This window comes from Mustela nivalis (assembly GCF_964662115.1).
Source record: "Mustela nivalis genome assembly, chromosome: 15".
NCBI classification, from domain to species: domain Eukaryota; kingdom Metazoa; phylum Chordata; class Mammalia; order Carnivora; family Mustelidae; genus Mustela; species Mustela nivalis.
In genome coordinates, this window is record NC_139034.1 from 75015988 (window position 1) to 75036074 (window position 20087).

The 20087-nt window shown below is 39.7% G+C and overlaps 1 protein-coding gene across 1 annotated transcript in view; it reads left to right on the top strand.

Annotated features, from left to right (window-relative positions):
• Nucleotides 1-20087, top strand: part of DNAJC3 (DnaJ heat shock protein family (Hsp40) member C3) — a 63253-nt gene that overhangs the window by 28673 nt on the left and 14493 nt on the right. Inside the window, exons 5-9 of the mRNA XM_082700696.1 lie at nt 10826-10978; nt 12435-12616; nt 13054-13173; nt 16962-17067; nt 17152-17272. Of these exons, the coding sequence (XP_082556822.1) occupies nt 10826-10978; nt 12435-12616; nt 13054-13173; nt 16962-17067; nt 17152-17272 (682 nt within the window). The remainder of the gene's footprint in view (nt 1-10825; nt 10979-12434; nt 12617-13053; nt 13174-16961; nt 17068-17151; nt 17273-20087) is intronic.

The following is a 20087-nucleotide window of genomic DNA, read 5'->3' on the forward strand; positions in this document are numbered from 1 at the left end:
GTGTTGTTCGAGGGTCAACTGTATAAACCTTACTTGTTCATTATTTGCATTTTTGTAGTTTGTAAAAATGCTTAGTTATGATAACCACTATGAAAATAAAACTGAAATTTCTAATATTTTCATAACCTTTGTCACAATGCTCAGTCATATGCAAAGAAATTCAAAAAACTTTAGACTTAATGTATTAAAATCTAGTTGGTAGTCCTCTCATGGTCTCAGTAAAACTGGGTGTTCCTTTATGTTTACCTGATTTTCCTTACTATCTGGGAAGAAGCTTGAGGACAGGTGGTGGGGAGGCCATGGTGTTAGGGTTGCCTTTCCCCAGCCCCGTTCTTGTACACAGAAAGTGTTGTGAGAAATTTGTTGAATGGATTGATGAATGATAAAGTGTAAAAATGGATTTCCTTCTTTCTAACAGATGGTTAAATCTATACTTAGAATTTTTTTCCAATCACAGTATTAGTGTAGCCTTTTAGAAATAACACAATTTAGAATAAAATCTTTAGCAAAAATTAATTCTTGTTAGGCAATGGGTGTATCCTTTTGGAAAAGTGAGTTATTGGAACTCTTGGTATGTCTTGATTAATGTCTTTTCTGTGATTGATATTAAAACCTCTCAGAAACAAGAAGGGGAACTTTCGTGACACCACTTTTAGATTGTTTTCTAACAGTCATAACTTCTGCTAGTGTGTTCTTAAAACCAGGCTCGCTATTACAGGATTCGTGACATTCTGCACATGAGAATGTGCAGCTGTACTGAATGATTTTTTTTTAGCTCAAATTTTTATTGAGATAATTGTAGATTCACATACAGTTGTAATTAATGATACAGAGAGGTCTTGTGTACCCTTTACCAAGTACCTACTTTCCCCCAGTGATAATGTCTTGTAAGCCTGCAGTACTGTGTTACAGCCAGGATACTGACATTGATACAGTCTACATGTCTATTTGGATTTCCTCAGTACTAGTAGTAGTGTTCACTTCTGTGTGTGTGTGTGTAATTCGATACCCTTTTTCTTTATACCCAGTTCACATACTGAGCGCTTCTCTTGCCAGAAGGCTCCTTCCTGTTGCCCCTTTATAACCACACCCACTTCCCTCACATACTGTTCCGGCTTCTCATCCATAACTTTGGGCAGCCACTAGTTTGTGAGTCGTTTCTTAAATTGTGACATTTCAACAATATTGCATACATGGACTTAAACACTGTATAAACTTTTGGCATTGACTTTTTTACTCAGTAGAATTCCCTGAAGATTCATCCAGATTGCTGTGTGTATCACTTTGCTTATTTAATTGCTAAGTATGCCAGGGAATGTGTGTGACATGTTTGACTTGTCTGTTCATCATTCGATGGACCTTTCGGTTGTTTCCACTTTGTAAGTAATACCAATAAAACTGCTACGAACATTCTTTTTTTTTTTGCTACAAAAATTCTTGTACATTTAGTGTGAACAGAAGTTTTCATTTTCCTGGGATAAATGCCTCAAAGTGCAGTGTCTGGGTTGTATCATAATTGCCTGTTAAGTTCTAGAAGGAACTTCCAAATGGCTTCTTAGAGTGACTGTGCCATTTTATGTTCCTCTGTGTCCTTGCCAGTATGTGGTTTTGTCACTATTTTTTATTTTAGTCATTCAGAGAACTTTATAGTGACCGCTCATTGTTTTTTTTTAAGTTTATGATTGTTTTTTTTAGTTTATATTTCCCTTATGTTTAATGATCTTTTCTTGGGCTTATTTGTCATCCTTTTTGGTGTAAAGCTGGTTCGTGTCTTTTGCCCATGTTCTAATTGGATTGTTTACTTTTTCACTCTTATGTTTTGGGAGTTCTTTATGTATTTTAAATACTTTATCACATGTGTGGTCTGCAGATGTGCTTGCCCAGACCATGGCTTGTCTTTTCCTCTTCACAGGGTATGTCAGAGAGTGAAAATTTTTAATTTTAATTTTGATGATGTCCAGTTTATTGGTTTTCTGTTTTCTCCTATGTATAGTGTTTTTGGTGTCATGTCTGAGAACTATTCACCAGTCCCTAGCTTCCAAAGATTTTCTCCTGTGTTTTTTTTTTAATTAAGTTAAATTTTATTTAATTTTGAGAGAGGAGGGCAGAGGCAGAGTGAGAGAGAGCGAGAGAGGAATCCCAAACCCAGGTGGCTCCGTTGGTTAAGTGGCTGCCTTTAGCTCAGGTCACGATCCCAGGGTCCTGGGATCGAACCCCACATTAGGCTCCCTGCTCAGCAGGAAGCCTGCTTCTCCCTCTCTTCCCTGTTTACACTCTGGTTCTTGCTAACTCTGTCTCTTTCTCAAATAGATGCAATATTACAAAAGTAAAGTCTGATATCATAAAATAGATGATTTCTGGGTCTGGTTTAAAAAAGACAAATTTTGTGTTTGTATTTTATCTTTACCAATCAAAGAATTCTTATACTTTTTTAGAGATTTGTGAATATAGATGATATATAATAACTTGTTTGCTTTATGTGTTTTTAGTTACATGGGTTTTTTGTGGTATTTAAGAGAATTTACCAGCCTATTAGATACAGAAAGATTTAATCTTACTAATAAAGTGCTATATGTACAACCAGGTGGGGATACTTAGCTGCGTTTTACGTAATGGAACGGAAGTTTGAATATGCTTAATCTCTTTTTGGGCTGCAGTGCAAATCTTGTTCTTTGTTACGTGTACAGGTTACTCTGCTGCTGGAGGGTCTCCTGTGAATAAGCATCACCTCAGGTCCCCACCAGCTATCCTGATCCTACATAGTATCTTACGTGGTTTGGTTTGTCTTTGAGCTGTCACTGCTGTCACCAGCACATGTGGTCACTTGTAGTTCAGTGACCATTGGTGCATCTTATTTGCAAGGCAGATTGGTAGATGTTAGAGGGTTGCTGATGAAGAAAACTAGTCTCTGCCTTTGGGAAGATTATACTAGGGTAAGAAATAATCGGGCAAATGTGATAACGTATGACTGAAGTGTTGTGATTGAGCCCTGCAGGCACAGGCGGAATGGTCACCTCACTTAACCGGGATTTGGGCGTCTGGTCAAGAAGAGCTTTCTTAAAGGAGGGGATGTACTAGAAATCTGAATGTTAAGAGGATGAATGAGTCTGTGTTAGCAGAGTGGCTGGGAGGGCATCCTCGCAGAAGGTGAACATGCTTGTTGCTTACGAAAATGACCTCTAGTTGAAACCCAGTTTTCCCAACACCATTTGTTGAAGTGACTGTCTTTTCCCCATTGGACTTCTTCTTCTTTTTTTTTTTTAAAGACTTTATTTATTTATTTGACAGACAGAGATCACAAGTAGGCAGAGAGGCAGGCAGAGAGAGGGGAAGGGAAGCAGGCTCCCTGCCGATCACAGAGCCTGATGTGATGCGGGGCTCGATCCCAGGACCCTGAGATCATGATCCGAGCCGAAGGCAGAGGCTTTAACCCACTGAGCCGCCCAGGCACACCCCCCCTCCATTGGACTTCTTTTATGCTTTGTTGAAGATTAATTGACCATATGATTGTCGGTGTATTTCTGGATTTTTATGTCCTGTTCCCTTGATCTGTGTGTCTGTGTTTATGCCATTACCATACTGGCTTGATTACTACAGCTTTGTAATATAATTTGAAGTCTGGAATTGTGATGTCTCCAGCTTTGCTTTTCTTTTTCAAGATTGCTTTGGCTATTCTTGGTCTTCTGTGTTGGCCTTGTTGTTGAGATGCTCTTATGATGTCCCGTTGGACATGTCAGGTAGACAGCTTGCACCTTTGGCATCATTGTACACATAAGAGGGAACAGTTAGGAATGCAGGCTCTGGAAGTGACTTTGAGCTAGACAGTCCTCCTGTTTGTAAAAGGGAGATAATCCAAAATGTCCGTTACGGTTTCTTTGGTTTGGCTTATATAGTGCCTGAAATATAGAAAGCTCTTAGTAAATATTTTCTCCTGTCATGATTGGTTTTCATCATTACCATCATCCAAAGCAAGACTTCTGGCAAGTTCATTCAATTTCTTTATCTAAAAATCATTCAATTTCTATATCTAAAATTAGAGACCGTACAACCTACCTCATAGGTAACAGTATTAACTGAAAAAGAAAAATGGGCATGCGATGTAGGCATTAAGACATATAGCCCATTCCTCAGCAGTTTACCCTTTAGTTGGAAGAAATAAGCCCTACGTGTGAGAAAAGCTAGTAGTACAGAGATATTTATAAGAAGTGACATATAAGCTTGTCTAGATAACAAGATCAGATCAAGAATGACACATGACTAGAATTTGGGAAACCCACCCCACTTTTCTCCTGATCAGCTGTGTGATGTTTGGCGAGTTACCATTTGTGAGACTCAGTATTTTCATTTACAAAGTGGGAGTTGGTTGGGCAAGATGATTTCTTTGATTACTTCCTTGTTAAAAGAGTTTCTTAAGTGATTTAAACATTTAGAGAGAAGCGAAGGCGACCTTAGTATGGAACAGTTGGGGAAGCTTGGCGGGATGAGACTTGAGAAGGGTGTTGGCTTGATGAAAACTGAGGGAACCAAAGAGTTTCGGAATCTCGAGGATATCTTTTTTTGTGTGTTATACAATTGTGAAAATTTAGCTATAGCCTCACATTTTCATGTTTCATTTCTGGTAGGTTTTATTTATGAATGTAACAAATCTTTGAGTTTCTGTACTGCTAGGTTCAGTGACACTCCGGCTCATTTACCTCCTCATGCTGAAATCCCTTTGGGACAGCGATTCGGAGGATTGTTCTCGGGACCCCATTATACTGGTAAATACTGAGGACTCCGAAGAGCTTTGGTTTGTATCAGCATTCACAGTATTAGGAGTTAATTTTAGAAATTAAAAAAATATTTACTAATCTAAAAGTAACAAACCCATTAGATGTTAATACAGATTTTTTTGCATGCAACCTAACTATATTTTCAAAAACAACAAATGTTTAATAATAAGACCACTTATTTACATTTTTGCAAATCTCTTTAATATCTGGCTTATTGAAGACAATCAGGTTCCCAGATCTTATTTATATTTTTGTTGAAGTGTTACTGAAGAAAAGGTGGCTCACACATTTAAGTGGTTGGAAAACGAAGAATGTTTTAATAGTCATTTTATATAGTTTTGCAGATTCTTTGATGTCATAGCAACCTCCAGGAGTTGTCACTGGTTAGTTACAGTGTGGACTCTGCAATCTCATGAGTGAACTTTTAGGACTCTGTCATAATGAAATCCATTGGTTTATGCTGTACTTCGAATGTGTTGTCTTTTATCTGTATATACTGTGTCCCCACTGACCTCTGAAAGGGTAGTAGGGACTCCCAGGTGTCCCTGGATCACCCTCTGATCGCTGCTGTTGGGTTTATACCGAAGAGCATAATTGCAGCTTTGAAAGTTATGGGCATTTTTAACCTGGCCAGACAGTTAGACACTTTCCTGTTAAGTGGTTATCCAAATGTACATTCCCACCAGCGACGGAGGGGGGTTCCGTGTGCCCCATATCTTCAGCAACAGTTGGTATGAACATTGTCGTTTTTGCTGGCTTGGTTGGTATAGGAAATGCAACTTGATGTCTCTCGTCTCTATTTCTATTAGGTTCTGTTTCTCCAGCTGTTTGTTTTCTGTCCGCCTGCCCTTCTCTTCCTCCCCTCCTACAACTGACTTGGATTTTTCTTCCTTATTCTGTTCTTTCTGTACTGTCATGCCACTGTGTCTTTTTCTTTTAGTCGTTACTCAGGAATTTTAACATACTTGCTTTTAATAAGGTTTACAGGTAATCACTATCTTTAGCTTCCTCTAGAAAATTACAAGTACCTTAGAACACTTTAACTCAAATCACTCCCCCCTTGACTTGGATACAATTGCTTTTCAAAAATTAGTTGGTATTATTTTTGTATAGTTCCCTTAACAAAGACTGCAGAAACAATTTGTGAAGGCGAATTTTAGAAGTCATTGGGGAATGTTGCAACATACCTCAAATATTACACATTTTTCTATGTTATCAATTAGTATCAAATGAAAAATGTAAATTTGTGCTACTTACCTCTTAATACCATAATTAAATTTAATAGGGTTGGAAAGATTAATTTCTTGAGCAATAAGCAGTTTGGTGACTATATTTTCTGCCAGAATCTAATTTTATTTTGACCTTGAGTCAAATTAAGGTTTTATTATTCTGGGACTTTTAAAAAAGATTTTATCTATTTATTTGAGAGAGAGAGGGAGTGCACGGGGTGGAGAAGGGGCTGGAGGAACAGAGGGAGAGGGACAAGCAGACTCTGCAGGCGGGGCTCAGTCTCACGACCCTGAGATCACACCTGAGCCAAAACCATGAGAGTCAGATGCTCAACCGACTGAGCCACTCAGGTGCTATTCTGGGACTTTAATTATGCTAACTTTCATAGAGGACACCCAGTTTAAGTTGGCTGATATTAATGCAATGGGAAATGAATAACCATTTAAAGTATTGCATTCTGTCCTCATTGTCAATTTATATACTACAGAAAGTTCAGAAAAGGAGCTTGGAATTTTTATTAGCATTTTTTTGAGTACTTGCTGTGTGTTGCATAAAGTATCTTTTTAATTTCTCAGTGACTGTTCCTCAGGGTGTAAGCATTATAGATGTAGGAAATGTTAGGGCTCGGACGGAGGCAGTGGCCAAGAGAGAATTCTGGAGACATCTTCGGTCCAAAAAAGGTGGTTATTATTAAAGCATGGCCCTTGGGCAGAAAGAGCTGTGTTGGGGTTGTGAATGGGTGACTGATTATATACTTTGAGGTTGGGAAAGGGTTAGGGACAGTTTCCAGGACCTTGAGGGGGCTTGCCATTGTTAGGAAAAAGTCATTGATTACTGTCTAATCAAATCTTAGTCATGAGACCCTTCAGATATGTATGATGAGCCATATGCTTGCTAATATGTATCTTGGCAGGGAGCGGGCTTTAGGTAGGGTTAAAAGAGGTTTCCAAAGGGATTTTTATATGTTAAAGTAGACTCACAGCATCCTGGGCATTGGGCTAAGATTGCCTTTTGCCCTTAGCAAAGTATCGACATTGAGGTAGTTGAGTTCCTAGAGGAAAGTCACTCTGCCTGTTTCAGGGACTTGCCAGTGGGCTATAAGTGGGAAGGAAATTGAATTTTTTTCTTTTGCCTTTGTTTCCCACATCATTATTATCCCCCTTTGTTTTATTTTATTTATTTTTTTTTACTTTTTTTTAAAAAATTTTATTTGACAGAGAAGAGACAGCCAGAGAGGGAATACAAGTGGGGAGTGGGAGAGAGAGAAGCAGGCCCCCCGCTGAGCCAGGAGCCTGATGCGGGGCTTGATCCCAGGACCCTGGATCACGACCGGAACTGAGGGCAGTTGCCTAACAACGGAGCCATATATAAATAATATATGGATATCCATAATATATGGATAATAAGTGATAAAGTAATGGTTTGGGAATAGGTGGGTTTTTTTTTCCCCATTTAGACTTTATTTTAAAACATTAATAATATAAAATCTCTTGGGCAATATTCATAATCTGGCCATTGAAAAAATGGTAAAACTACTCTATTATCTATTGCTGCTTAACAAATTACTCAAAGTTAACAGCTTAAAGCAACACACAGCTCATGGGGTCAGGAACCAGGGCAGGGTTAGCCGCGTCCTCTGCTTCAGGGTCTCTCACAGGCCACCGTCAGGCATCAGGTGACCTTGCTGTATTATCTGAAGGTTTGGCCGGTGAAAGAACTGCTTCCAGACCCCTCTCATTGTTGGCAGGATTTAATTCCTCTTGGGCTGATAGACTTGAGGCCACTGTTTTTTTCCCCCGAGTGTTGGCTGGAGGCTTCCGTTGGTTCTTTCCTTCGTGGGCCTCCCCGCGAAGCATCGCACAGCATGGCGGCTTGCTTCGTTCGAGAGTGAGTGCTAGCCAGAGGGAGTCACCGGCTTTGTACCTAACCGAGGAAGTGACATCCTGTCACCTCTGTCATATTCTGCGTGTTAAAAGGAGTTCCTACTCCATCCTAGGGGAGGGGGTCCCACAAAGGTATGAGTTCCAGGAGGTGGGGGTCTTTTGGGGCCATCTTAGAAGTCTCCTGCCACAATGATCAACCCTTGTTCTCATTCAAAGTCCCAGAAATAGCGGTGTATTTAGATGACAGAGCAGCGCGCCCCTTTTAACCACCCCCACCCCATAGCTACTATGGGTGATCGAGTAAGTGATAAGAAATATCGTCATTGGGAGAGGTTTGTCTGAGAGGGTTAGAAATATGAAACACAGAAGAAGGGTTATGAAGGAGCGTGAAGAGGGAGGGAAATGCTAACAGAGACCACCAGGCTCCACCCACACAAACCCCGGGAGGAGTCCCCAGCCGGCGGGAAGAGTGAGCATGTTCATCCCACTCAGCTTACTTTGAAACCCCTCAGGGTTAGAAGTCCTTAGTTTGTTTCTCAAACTCCTTTCCTACCTCCTTGCAAGAGTACCTCCTTCTCCTCCCGGCTCCCCCCTCCTCTGAGAGGCCTGGAGGACCCCAGCTCACTGGACTCCCCCCTGCCCATTCCCACTGGGCACTGAGCGCGGCTGAGCCCTCCATGCTCAGCCTCAAGCTCTAGGGCTTCTGCTGCTCTCACCTTCCAACAAGGAAAATCATGTGGTAGACATTAGACTCTATGAAGTTTGAGAAAAAAAAAAAAAAAAGAATGTAAATTCCATCCAGGAGAGGCAGTCTCTGTGTAAGGCCACGACATGCTAATCTACGGCTGTTTTATCATCCTCATGTTTTTCCCGAGCACTTCTGGCAGAGCACGCTGGAAGAAGGCTGTATGTGTATCAGTCACTTTGCTCTGGGTAAAAGTCACTTATTAACTTGTTTCCTATATGTACACTACCGTCCCCTAGGATATCCTGTTCAGAAGTTGGAATTGGATAGCAATATTCCAAAAATCAAAGTACTCAAAAATTCAAAAATACAGAATAGGATATCCTATTCCAAAAGGGGCAGCAGTGTACGTATAGGAAACAAGTTAATAAATTACTTTTACCCAGAGCAAAGTGATACACATCTTTCTTCCAGTGTGATCTGCCGGAAGTGTTCAGGACCGTCCTGAGGATGATAAAACAGCCGTAGATTAGCATGTCATGGCCTTACAGCGACTCCCTTCAACTGGGTAGTTCGGTCCTGCAGGGACAGTCCTCCTCTGAGCAAGCTGAGGTGGTTAATTTCTAGTTACCTCTGAATACTTGGGAGTTCTGTCTGTTCCGTCAAAAGCCAATGGTTAAACAGACAAAACAATACCTAAGGTATCCAAAAAGCAAAATGGAGACATAGAGAACCTCTACTCAGAAATAGTATTCTTGAGGTTTCACATCTGGAGTGTTCTTTACCAGGTAGCTGGTGGTGGGTGTTTTTACCTAAAAGAGGGAGCAGTATGATTGGTCAGTTGAAAGAGAGACATTTCTAGAAATAATCTACCATTGGGTGCACCTCACCCCAGATTGGATCCTATCAACTACAATTCCCATCTTAGTAAGAATGTTCGATTTCAGGAATTATTACATATAAACTAGGAAAAGTCAGGGAAAACGTTCTCCCCACTTGCCCAAGTCAGAGCTTTTTAATGTAGGCACTCAGTTTTTCTAAGCCATTAAGCTTAAGATTTTCCATTTGGAGGAAGAAATTGTTGAGTTGCTTTTTCTGAGGCCAGGCTGGGAGTAGGAATGAACTATAAGCAGACACAAGGGGTCTTAAAATATTGACAGAAATGGTCTAAAACTGGGGTAGTGGGTACATACTTGCTAAATATGTTAAAAGTCAGAACTGTGCACTCAAAACAGATGAATTCTGTGGTATGGATTATACCTTGATAAGGTTATTTATTTATTTGACACAGATCACAAGTAGGCAGAGAGGCAGGCAGAGAGAAGTGGAAGCAGGCTCCCCGCTGAGCAGAGAGCCCAGTGTGGGGCTCGATCCCAGGACCCTGAGATCATGACCTGAGCTGAAGGCAGAGGTTTTAATCCACTGGGCCACCCAGGCACCCCGATAAGGTTATTTAAAAAGAGAAAATGTGTAGACCTCTTAAAACTCTTGAGTCTTTTAATATAAGGTGTTATTCTCTCATTTTTCCCCATAATTTTTTTCTCATTATACCATAGCCTCTCTGGTATCAAATCTTCATCCTATAACCTCTTAAAAAAACATGCCCTCTCCTCAGTTTCTCTGGTTTTCATTATTTTGGTAAAATTATTTTATACTTAAAAATACACAATTAGGGGGCGCCTGGGTGGCTCAGTGGGTTAAGCCTCTGCCTTCGCTCAGGTCCTGGTCCCAGGGTTCTGGGATGGAGCCCCGCATCTGGCTCTCTGCTCAGCAGGGAGCCTGCTTCCTCCTCTCTCTCTCTGCCTGCCTCTCTGCTTGCTTGTGGTCTCTTTCTGTCAAATGGATGAATAGAATCTTAAAAAAAAAAAAGTACTCATTTAGGAAGTAGAGCTGGAAGGCAGAATACACGGGACGCCCATGAGCGCGCAGAGCCGTACGGAGAGGGAGGCGAGTGCTCGCCGTCCTTCCTTCCTCTCTGTCCTGTCATATTCCCCAATGTGTTTGCTTCCTGGTAAGGTTCGGGGACCCAGGCCTGTGGCCCCCAGCGTCCAGCTTGCGTCTGTGTCCTGTCCCGAGTGGGGGTGACTTTCCCTCCCGCTTGTCAGCCCCGGGGCACGTGCTCGGATGGGCCAGCGTGGCGGCGTCTCTTCCCTTCGCCCCCGGTGAACTTGGTGTAAAATGGTCAGATCGGGTGTGTACTGCGGGAATTAGGTTTAAGAGATTAAACATTTCTCATTAATTTCTCATTCTGATAGCTCAAATCTAGCCCAAGTGAGAGCGAAGAAAAGGAAGCCCAGCTGCAGCTTGGGAAGTCTGACGAGATGCAGCGTTTGCGTTCCCAAGCGCTGGACGCCTTCGAGAGCGCGGACTACGGCGCGGCTATAACCTTCCTTGATAAGATTTTAGAGGTGAGTTTCCTTGGCGGTGCGGCTGCCAGGCCTGGCGCCGACTGCTTTGCACGGTAAGGCACATTTATAGACTTGGACACGTTATGCATTACAAGAAACCAAGATAGGGATAGAATCAGGTGGGTCTTCGGGCTTTTAGCTCTGAAGTGAAAAGCTGGTGTTGGTACAGAGCAGAATGTGGACTGAGGTTTTCAGTAAATGTGCTGGAGGTGCCGCAGAGGGGGCGTTACGTATCGTTATATATCACTTGCTTTGGTATTTCTGTCTCATTTTACATTCTGTGTTGGGGGGAGAGAGCTTGAGAGGTTCGATAATGGGATTAAGATGAAAGAATTGGTTGAAGGAAAAGGAAGAATCACGTTTGTGGCCAAGAGGGGTGGTTAGAATGGGAAGCTTCTAGGGAAGAAGCAGATGAAGGGTTGACAAGATCCAGAGTTCTAGATGGGAAACCCGAGTCTGTAGTCTTCTCGCCGCTGACGGGCTGAATGGCAGAGGGTTTCAAGGAGGAAGTCGACTAAAATCCTCAAGTAGAAGCAAGCATAATTCATGTGTATTTATCATTTTCATAGCACCTTGGGATGTATGTGGAATCGGTGCTTCTTTCATGATTTTGTAGAGGAGATCACGTGGTGTGGTCCAGCAGAATTTGTGTTTTATTATAGCATTTTAATGCTTTATTAAGAAAATACAAAGTTAAAATTTTTTACCTTCCAGTAGTTAGACTATCCATTTTGACCTAGTTTATTATTCAAGATATTTTCTTAATGTACGGTATTGATTTTGATATCTTAATACATGTGAAAATTTGATATGACTTTAGAAAGAACAACTCAGAAGTATATAAAAGATACTTCCCCAGGCTTTTCTGTTGGACTTTTGGGCTTAAGTTTTGAAGAATACTAGTCCGTTGATGAATATCGTCGACTTCTTCATGAAGTAGAAATGGTGAAGCCTCAACCTTCCCACATTGTTTCCCCTCTTTTCTTTCTTTTTTGTGATACGAGGGTTTAATTTCGAAGAGATAACAATTTATAAAAGAGAATTCTATTTAGTTATTAGTAGAACAGAAATATTTTACAGATGTAGAACCTAGATTTTATATTTTGAGACTAGATTATAGAATATTCTTTTCAAAATCAGATATGCTTCACTGGGAACAACCTTTTAATAGTAATGCCATGTATTCTTACTTTCAGAGTTTTAAAATTATATAATTGAAGGAAGTAGGAAAGGGGCCTCATTAGTATATGCAGGATATTCCTTCCCCCATTTAAGATGTCCTTGGAGAAATTATTTTGTCACATCTAAATTGTATCAGACTTTTTAGTACTATTTATAATACAGAAATCACATTACGCAAAGGTAGTTTCACGTCAATAAATATGCAGGCAAAATGTGTGGGAGGGAGTGTGTGTAGTTTGCTGTTTCGTAAAGTCTAATTCTCTTGTTTCTCAAGGTTTGTGTTTGGGATGCAGAACTACGGGAACTTCGAGCTGAATGTTTCATTAAAGAAGGGGAACCTAGGAAAGCGATAAGTGACTTAAAAGCTGCATCAAAATTGAAGAATGATAATACTGAGGCTTTTTATAAAATTAGCAGACTGTACTATCAACTAGGAGACCATGAACTGTCTCTCAGGTCAGTTCCAGTGACATGCACATCTCATCTTTTTCTTGTTGGCAGTAAGATAATCATCCCATTTTCTTTTTAATTTTAAGTTAAAACTGTGGTTAAGGCTGTTTTTATGTTCTTCATTTATATATTTTGTGTTATCCCTAAGTTACTCTATTTCCACATAGTTTATTTTCATGAGCTGTGCTTATGAAAGTAGAGATACTATATTTGCAGAAGCAAAGTGGGGTGTTTCATGTATAACCTACTTAAGTCATTTTAATTTGAATTAATACATGCGTGTACGAGAATGCCATATGTAAAAGTGTAGGGTGAATTGTTCGGTCTGTGTGTTTTGTTTAATTATTACCAAAAAAATATTGTGATTTCTGTATTTGGTATGGAAAACTACTCATTGCTTGTTTTGACTTGGAGTACTTTCTTCTTTTTAAATACATGAGCAGTGAAGTTCGTGAATGTCTAAAACTTGACCAGGATCATAAAAGGTGTTTTGCACACTATAAGCAAGTGAAGAAACTGAATAAGCTGATCGAGTCAGCCGAAGAGCTCATCAGAGATGGCAGGTAAGAATACGCTGTTTTTCACTGTGCGGCCTCCCTTGTATGTCTTTTCTGGGCACAGAAGAACAGTTGAACTGCTTGCTCTTTTACTTGTTAGTCCTTGAGGATAGAATATCCTAGAAAGCACTGGGCCTTGGCAAAACTACTACAACTCTACATTTTTTAAATATAGCAGAATTTAAATAATAGTAACTGCATAGTATTCTTACCAGCAGTTTTACTTATATTTCACCAAATATTTATTGAACATGTCCTGTGTCAGGTACTGACAATGTACTGGGGGTGTAGAAATGAATATGACATGGTTTTTGGTCTTAAGAAGCTTCTAGATTAGGGTGGGAGACAGACATATAAATTGACTATTAAAAAATAATGTGGGGGGCGCCTGGGTGGCTCAGTGGGTTAAGCCGCTGCCTTCGGCTCAGGTCATGATCTCAGGGTCCTGGGATCGAGTCCCGCATCGGGCTCTCTGCTCAGCAGGGAGCCTGCTTCCCTCTCTCTCTCTCTCTGCCTGCCTCTCCATCTACTTGTGATATCTCTCTGTCAAATAAATAAATAAAATCTTTAAAAAAAAAAAAATAATGTGGTACCTAGAGTGATAGAGATGTCTACAGAGTATATAGAGATTTTCTTGTGGTATAGGATTCTGGGTTAACAGTCCTTTTGTTACAGCACCTGAAAAATATTGTACCACTTTTTTGTGGCCTCCATGGTTTCTGAAGAGGAATCCATTGTCATTCTAATGGTCTTCTCCCTAAAAATAAGGCATTTTCCTCTGATTGCTTTCAATATTTTTTTTTATTTTTTAAGATTTTATTTATTGACAGAGAGAGGCACAACGAGAGAGGGAACACAAACAGGGGGCATGGGAGAGGGAGAAGGAAGCAGGCTTCCCACGGAGCAGGGATCCCCATGTGGGTCTCGATCCCAGGGTCCTGGGATCATGACCTGAGTTGAAGGCAGATGCTTAACCGAGTGAGCCAAGATTTTTTTTTTTGTTTCTTTTATATATTTTGTGACCCTCAAGATTTTTTTTTTCTTGAGTATTCAGAAGTTTAATTTGTGATGTATCTTGGTGTGGATATCTTTGTTTTTATCTTATTTGGAGTTTACTTAGCTTCTAGAATATGTAGGTTTGTGTCTTGTCAAATTTGGGAAGTTTCAGCTATTATTTCTTGAAGTACTTTTTCAGGCTTCTCGTTTCTATCTTAGATTCTATTGACATAAATGTTAGCTCTTCTGTGATAGCGCCTCAGCTCTCTGAGGCACTCCTCATTTTTCTTAGCTCACGTTCTTTCTGATCAGATTTGGTCACTTTTTATCATTCCAGTTCACGGATTCTTTTCTCTGTCACCTCTGTTCTACTGTTGAAGCACATTCAATGAACTTGTTTTTGGGGTTTTTCTATTTTTCAGTTCTAATAAACAAATTCCATGTGATTATTCTTGTATCTCTTCCGTTACTTTGCCAGGGCCGTCTGTTGCTTTCATTTGCTTTAAGCATGTTTGTTTGTCACTGCTGCCATTTCCATGGCTGCTTTAAGATCTTTATCAGATAATTCTAACATCTCTGTCCTTTTGGGGTCTTTTCTCATTCAGTTTGGGATCTTGTTTCTTGGTAGGCTGAATTGTTTTTAATTGAAACCTGGACACTTTGATTTTGTAAGACTGTTTTTTTTTAAATTTAAATCTTCTGTTTTGGCTGTGTTTTTCTGATGCCGTTCCAGCAAAGCAAGGGTGGGCATTGCGTTGTTACTGTCAGGGAGGCAGACGTTTCCCAGTTGGCCTTTGTTGATACTTGAGGTGTGGGGCTTCTCTATTGCTTGGAGCAGGTGAGAGTTTCGGGAATTATTTCCAGTATGGAGGAAAGTCCTGGCTCCCTACTTGGCCTTCCCTGTCCCACCTTGGTACAGGTGTGGGCACACCTTGTCACAGCCTCGGCAGGAAGTCGAGGCTGTCCACTTGACCTGCTGGCATTGGAAGGGGTGGGGTACTTTCTTGCTAGGCTTCCCTTCCCAGGTGTTTTGACTTGAGAGAGCAGGCTCTTGCTGGGTTTTGATTTTATTGTCTGCACTCATTAGCATTTCTGGGTTGCTGGCTGCTTCAGCTTCAAGTCTGGGGTATAGGAAGCAAAAAGAAAAAAAAAATCCAGGAAGTTTACCATATTATGTTTCCCTCAGGTCCCAAGGTTCCTTGGTGTTTTTTTTTTGTTTGTTTGTTTTGTTTTTAAGATTTTATTTATTCATTTGACAGAAAGAGAGATCACAAGCAGGCAGACAGAGAGAGAGGGGGAAGCAGGCTCCCTGCCAAGCAGAGAGCCCAATGCAGGGCTCGATCCCAGGACCCTGAGATCATGACCTGAGACGAGGCAGAGGCTTAACCCTCTAAGCCACCCAGGTGCCCCTGGGTTTTGTTTTTTTTTTTTTTTGTTTCTGTTTTTTTCAAGTTTACTATTGTTTTAATTATTGTGAAACAAAATCAAAGTCAAATATATGTTGAATTATGTGCCACAATATTTTTAATAGATGTAAGAGGTAAATATAGATTTTATATGACAAAATGTCATACTAGTATGACTGTAACACATTTCTAATAATTTAACAATTATCTTTCAAAAATTTTCCCCCAAATTCTAAGCAGAGTATGCAAATTGGAAGTTAACTCTGTACATCCATGTCTATGTTCTTATCCAGTTTTGTGTGAACAGACTTAAGTGTTTAGGTCTGACCAAGCTACTGATGGTGAACTTGAGAATTCTCTCCTCCCCACCCCTAAGCTTCCAGCCCCAGAATTACAGATACTGGCCTAGACAGGTCAAAAAGAGCCACCCAAGTGCCCAGTGTAGAATTAACAATTATATTGGATTTGTATTATCATCAATAGAACTTTAAGATTTGTATGCATAAAACGAAAGCATATCAGCACTAACAAGAACACTAGCATTTGGGATTAGTTCAATCTACACGTGCCATCCTCAAATGGTCTACCTGCTTCTCTCCTCTTTTGGAGTCTTTTCATATTTTTATAAATATATAATGTCTAGGGTATTTTAATTGTACCTAGTTGGAGGAACTGGGGAAAGTACTTTTGCTTCACTTTTTCAGAAGCTAGTTGTTTTTTTTTTTTAGTGAATTGCAGTTATTTTCTAATTGAATAATGGGAATGATGTGCCACAGTAGTATAAAAATATATCTTTTAGTCTGCCATTACTAAGGAAAGGAAAGTAACTTAGTGTATAACGTGACTAATACTTTTCATTAGTTTTTTAAAAAAATGCTGAAATAGTTTTTATTGTTCTTAGAAAGCTGGGGATTTAAGCCGTTTCCTTCTGCAAGGAACTACATTATACTTAGCTGTGAATATTGACATTCGTTGTATAAGATGTTGTGTAGTTAATGGGCTCTGTTATTTCATGAAGGTGTGTAGTGACCCAGAAATAAAACCTGATCTCTGTTTTGCTGAAAATGCTCTGTGTAAGTCAGACTTAATGAAATGTTTTACTCATTTTCAAAATTACTATTTTTCTGAAGAAATTCTTCACCTTGTTTGGTATTCACAGGTATACTCTGCTTTGTACACACACATTTTCTGTGGTCATGTGTTTTACCTCCTAACTTTTGCTGGCAGAGGTACCTTCTTTGCCATTGTAGACTAATAAGGTATAAACAGTGCTTGAAGGCACCTGCTCATTCAGGTGAATTGATTAAGTAACCTATGGTGAAGAGTAGGGGTCCTTCCTTAGCTCTAGAAATACACTTTCATGGTTACTCATCATGGTTTGCTCATCCATAGGTATATGGACGCAACCAGCAAATATGAATCTGTCATGAAAACAGAGCCAAGTGTTTCTGAATATACGATTCGTTCAAAAGAAAGGATTTGCCACTGCTTTTCTAAGGTAACAGGTGATTGGTTTCCAGAAGTGTAAAAACTTAATATATGGAATAACAACCATAAATCCTTTTCTCATATTTGTTTGTAGGATGAGAAGCCTGTTGAAGCTATTCGAGTATGTTCTGAAGTTCTGCAGGTGGAGCCTGACAATGTGAATGCTCTGAAAGACAGAGCAGAGGCCTATTTGATAGAGGAAATGTATGATGAAGGTAAATCTTTAAGGAATTTGATTTGCAGTACCTGGAAGTTGATGTATAGGAAATTAGCACACGCTTAACATCCTTTGTTTAGAACAAGTTGACCAGAGTAGCTGGAAACATTGACGACTGCAGGAACATGGCAGAGAACTGGGGGATTCTTCCTTAGTGGAACTTGGAGGACATACCGCATGAGGAGAGCGTTCTGCCCCTGAAACCAGTTCAGACATTTTAGCCTTTATTTGTTGTAGACAAGTTAGAATAGTTAAATAGCAACATAGAAAATTTAAGTGTTAGATTTCATATCATTCAGAGGTAATCACTGTTCATCTGGGATTTCTATCTTTGAGACTTTTCTGTGCATATATATTAGTCTATGCTTTATAGATCTATATATATTTTATTAAAAAATTTATTTATTTATTTATCTATCTATTTATTTATTTATTTTTAAAAAGATTTTATTTATTTATTTGACAGATGGAAATCACAAGTAGGCAGAGAGGCAGGCAGAGAAAGAGGAAGGGAAGCAGGCTCCCTGTTGATCAGAGAGCCCGATGCGGGGCTCCATCCAGGACCCTGGAATCATGACCTGAGCTGAAGGCAGAGGCTTTAACCCACTGAGCCACCCAGGTGCCCCATATATTTTTATATATTAATATATATTCCATGCATATGCATGGTATACATATTACACCTACAACATATATATATATATATATATGCACACACACACACACACACACACATATATGTCATATGTGCCTAAATATGGAAAGATCATCTGTGACCACTGAGCTGTTGAGTGACATTAGGATAGTTGCGTATCCTACTTTGTTAAGGTTGAAGTAAGAGTTTCCTGTTAGATGTTGTAAGGGCCTCGAATAAATTAATAAATAGTTCTCTTTTGGAAGAAAACTAAGATATATACAGTAGTATATATTAAAAAAGAATCCTTTCACATTTATTGTTTTGTGACTTTTTGATGTGACTGTATGGTATGGACATTTAAGTGTGATGGTCTTTAAAAGAACCGAGCCCTGTAGCCCTTATTGCAAAGTTTTCATTTCAAATCAGATAAGGCATTTTAAGTTGAAAATGGCCAGAGTATTTTTCTGGTGAAACTTGGCTTGTGGTACTCTATTTTCCCCTCCATTTAAGCACTGAATATATAGTAAAATGTATGATTGTTAATATGTATTAATGTCTTACTAAAATAATTATATTATGGGAAGTGGTAATCCTGGATAACATTTTAAATGCACTGAGAATGCATCTGCAGCAGTGATAATTCAGGTAGGTTTGTGGAACTTTTTTTTTTGAGAGAGCGAGCAGGCGTGCATGTAGGGAGCAGAAGAGGCAGACGGAGAGTGGGAATCCTAAGCAGGCTCCATGCCCAGCGGGGCTTGTTCTCATGTCTCTGAGGTTGTGACCTAAGCAGAAATCAAGAGTTGGGATGTGTAACTGACTGAGCCACCCAGGTGCCTCTCATTTGATTATATTTTAAGACACACCGAACGTTGACTTTTTTCCTGCTTTTCAGAATTTGACAAGAATCTTGCTCCTAAGCAGTTTCCTGTGAGTGATGACAACTCTAGGTACTGCTATTTGTGGGACATTTTACAGGATAGACCTTGGTTTGAGTGAGGCTTGAAATGTATGTAATCAGAATGATCTTCAAGAAGACCCTGTTAGCACCCTTTCTCTACACTTCTGAGCTGCTCTGTGTACTCGGTGAGACGGGCTGTAGTCTAGGAGTTTGCATTCCATTAGTTTTGGGGAGTTCATCACAGGTACTTCTGTCATCTGTATTTAAATCCTCAGTTCTAATTGTGAAATTAGAGAAGTTGCAGAAGAATATAAAAAGCTTAGCTGTTCAAAGGAGGTTAAGTCTTGTAGGCCGCTAAAGATAATTTGAAGATGCTTCTCTAACTTGAATGCTAAACTGACTTGTTTTTTAGGGAAACTGGATAGCTTCATTCTTGAAGAAAAAGATGCTTAGCACTGATTTAATAGAATAGATCTGTCTTTGGAGTCTGTTTTTCCCTTTAAAATATCTTTTAAATAGGAATTTATTTGTCTTCGTTGGTATGTTTGGATTGTATACTGGGGAATCTTTCTGAATTATGTTTTAGAATAAAGATGGTTGTTTGAGTCCAAAGTATGGCAATCAAGCAACTTCACGGAGAGGTTGGGAATGGGCTTACTAGGTCTCTCCGTTTGAGGCTGGGGTGGGGTGCCAAGGGGGCCTCTATAATTCAAACTGAAGTGTATTACTTGCATTATTTAGATTTGAGTTGGAGGTTTAACAAATGATGTGGATGACTGGTACTCTTATTAACTAGGCTAAATCACATTTTGAAATATGAGGCTTTCTATATTCTCTTTACTGGTTTTATCTTTTTTTAAATAAGCAATTCAAAGTGATAAGAATGTAATGGATAAAGAAAAACAAGGTTTGTAGTGAATAATGGAACATAGAGATTTATTAATTTGGGGATTATGACAATTATCAGGAAAGGTATTAGGGGATTCTACTCACAAGAAAGTAAGTAAAGTAAGATTGTTGTTTGTGGATGCCTCTGAGGTCATGAAAAATGAAGGCGGCTCTTCGGATCTATATGCGTAATTCTTTTCATAGTTTTTGAGAGGAGCAAACGGACATTCAGGCCTTACTAAATGTAGATAAAGTTCCTTTGAATATAGGGATGATTCAAGTGTCCTTATGAGGTAAGCAGTTGTATTGGCTAGAATGTAAGCAGCGTGAGGACCTGCGTCTGTTTTATTAGCTGATCTGTCTCTGCTACTTGTGCCCAGCACGTAGCCG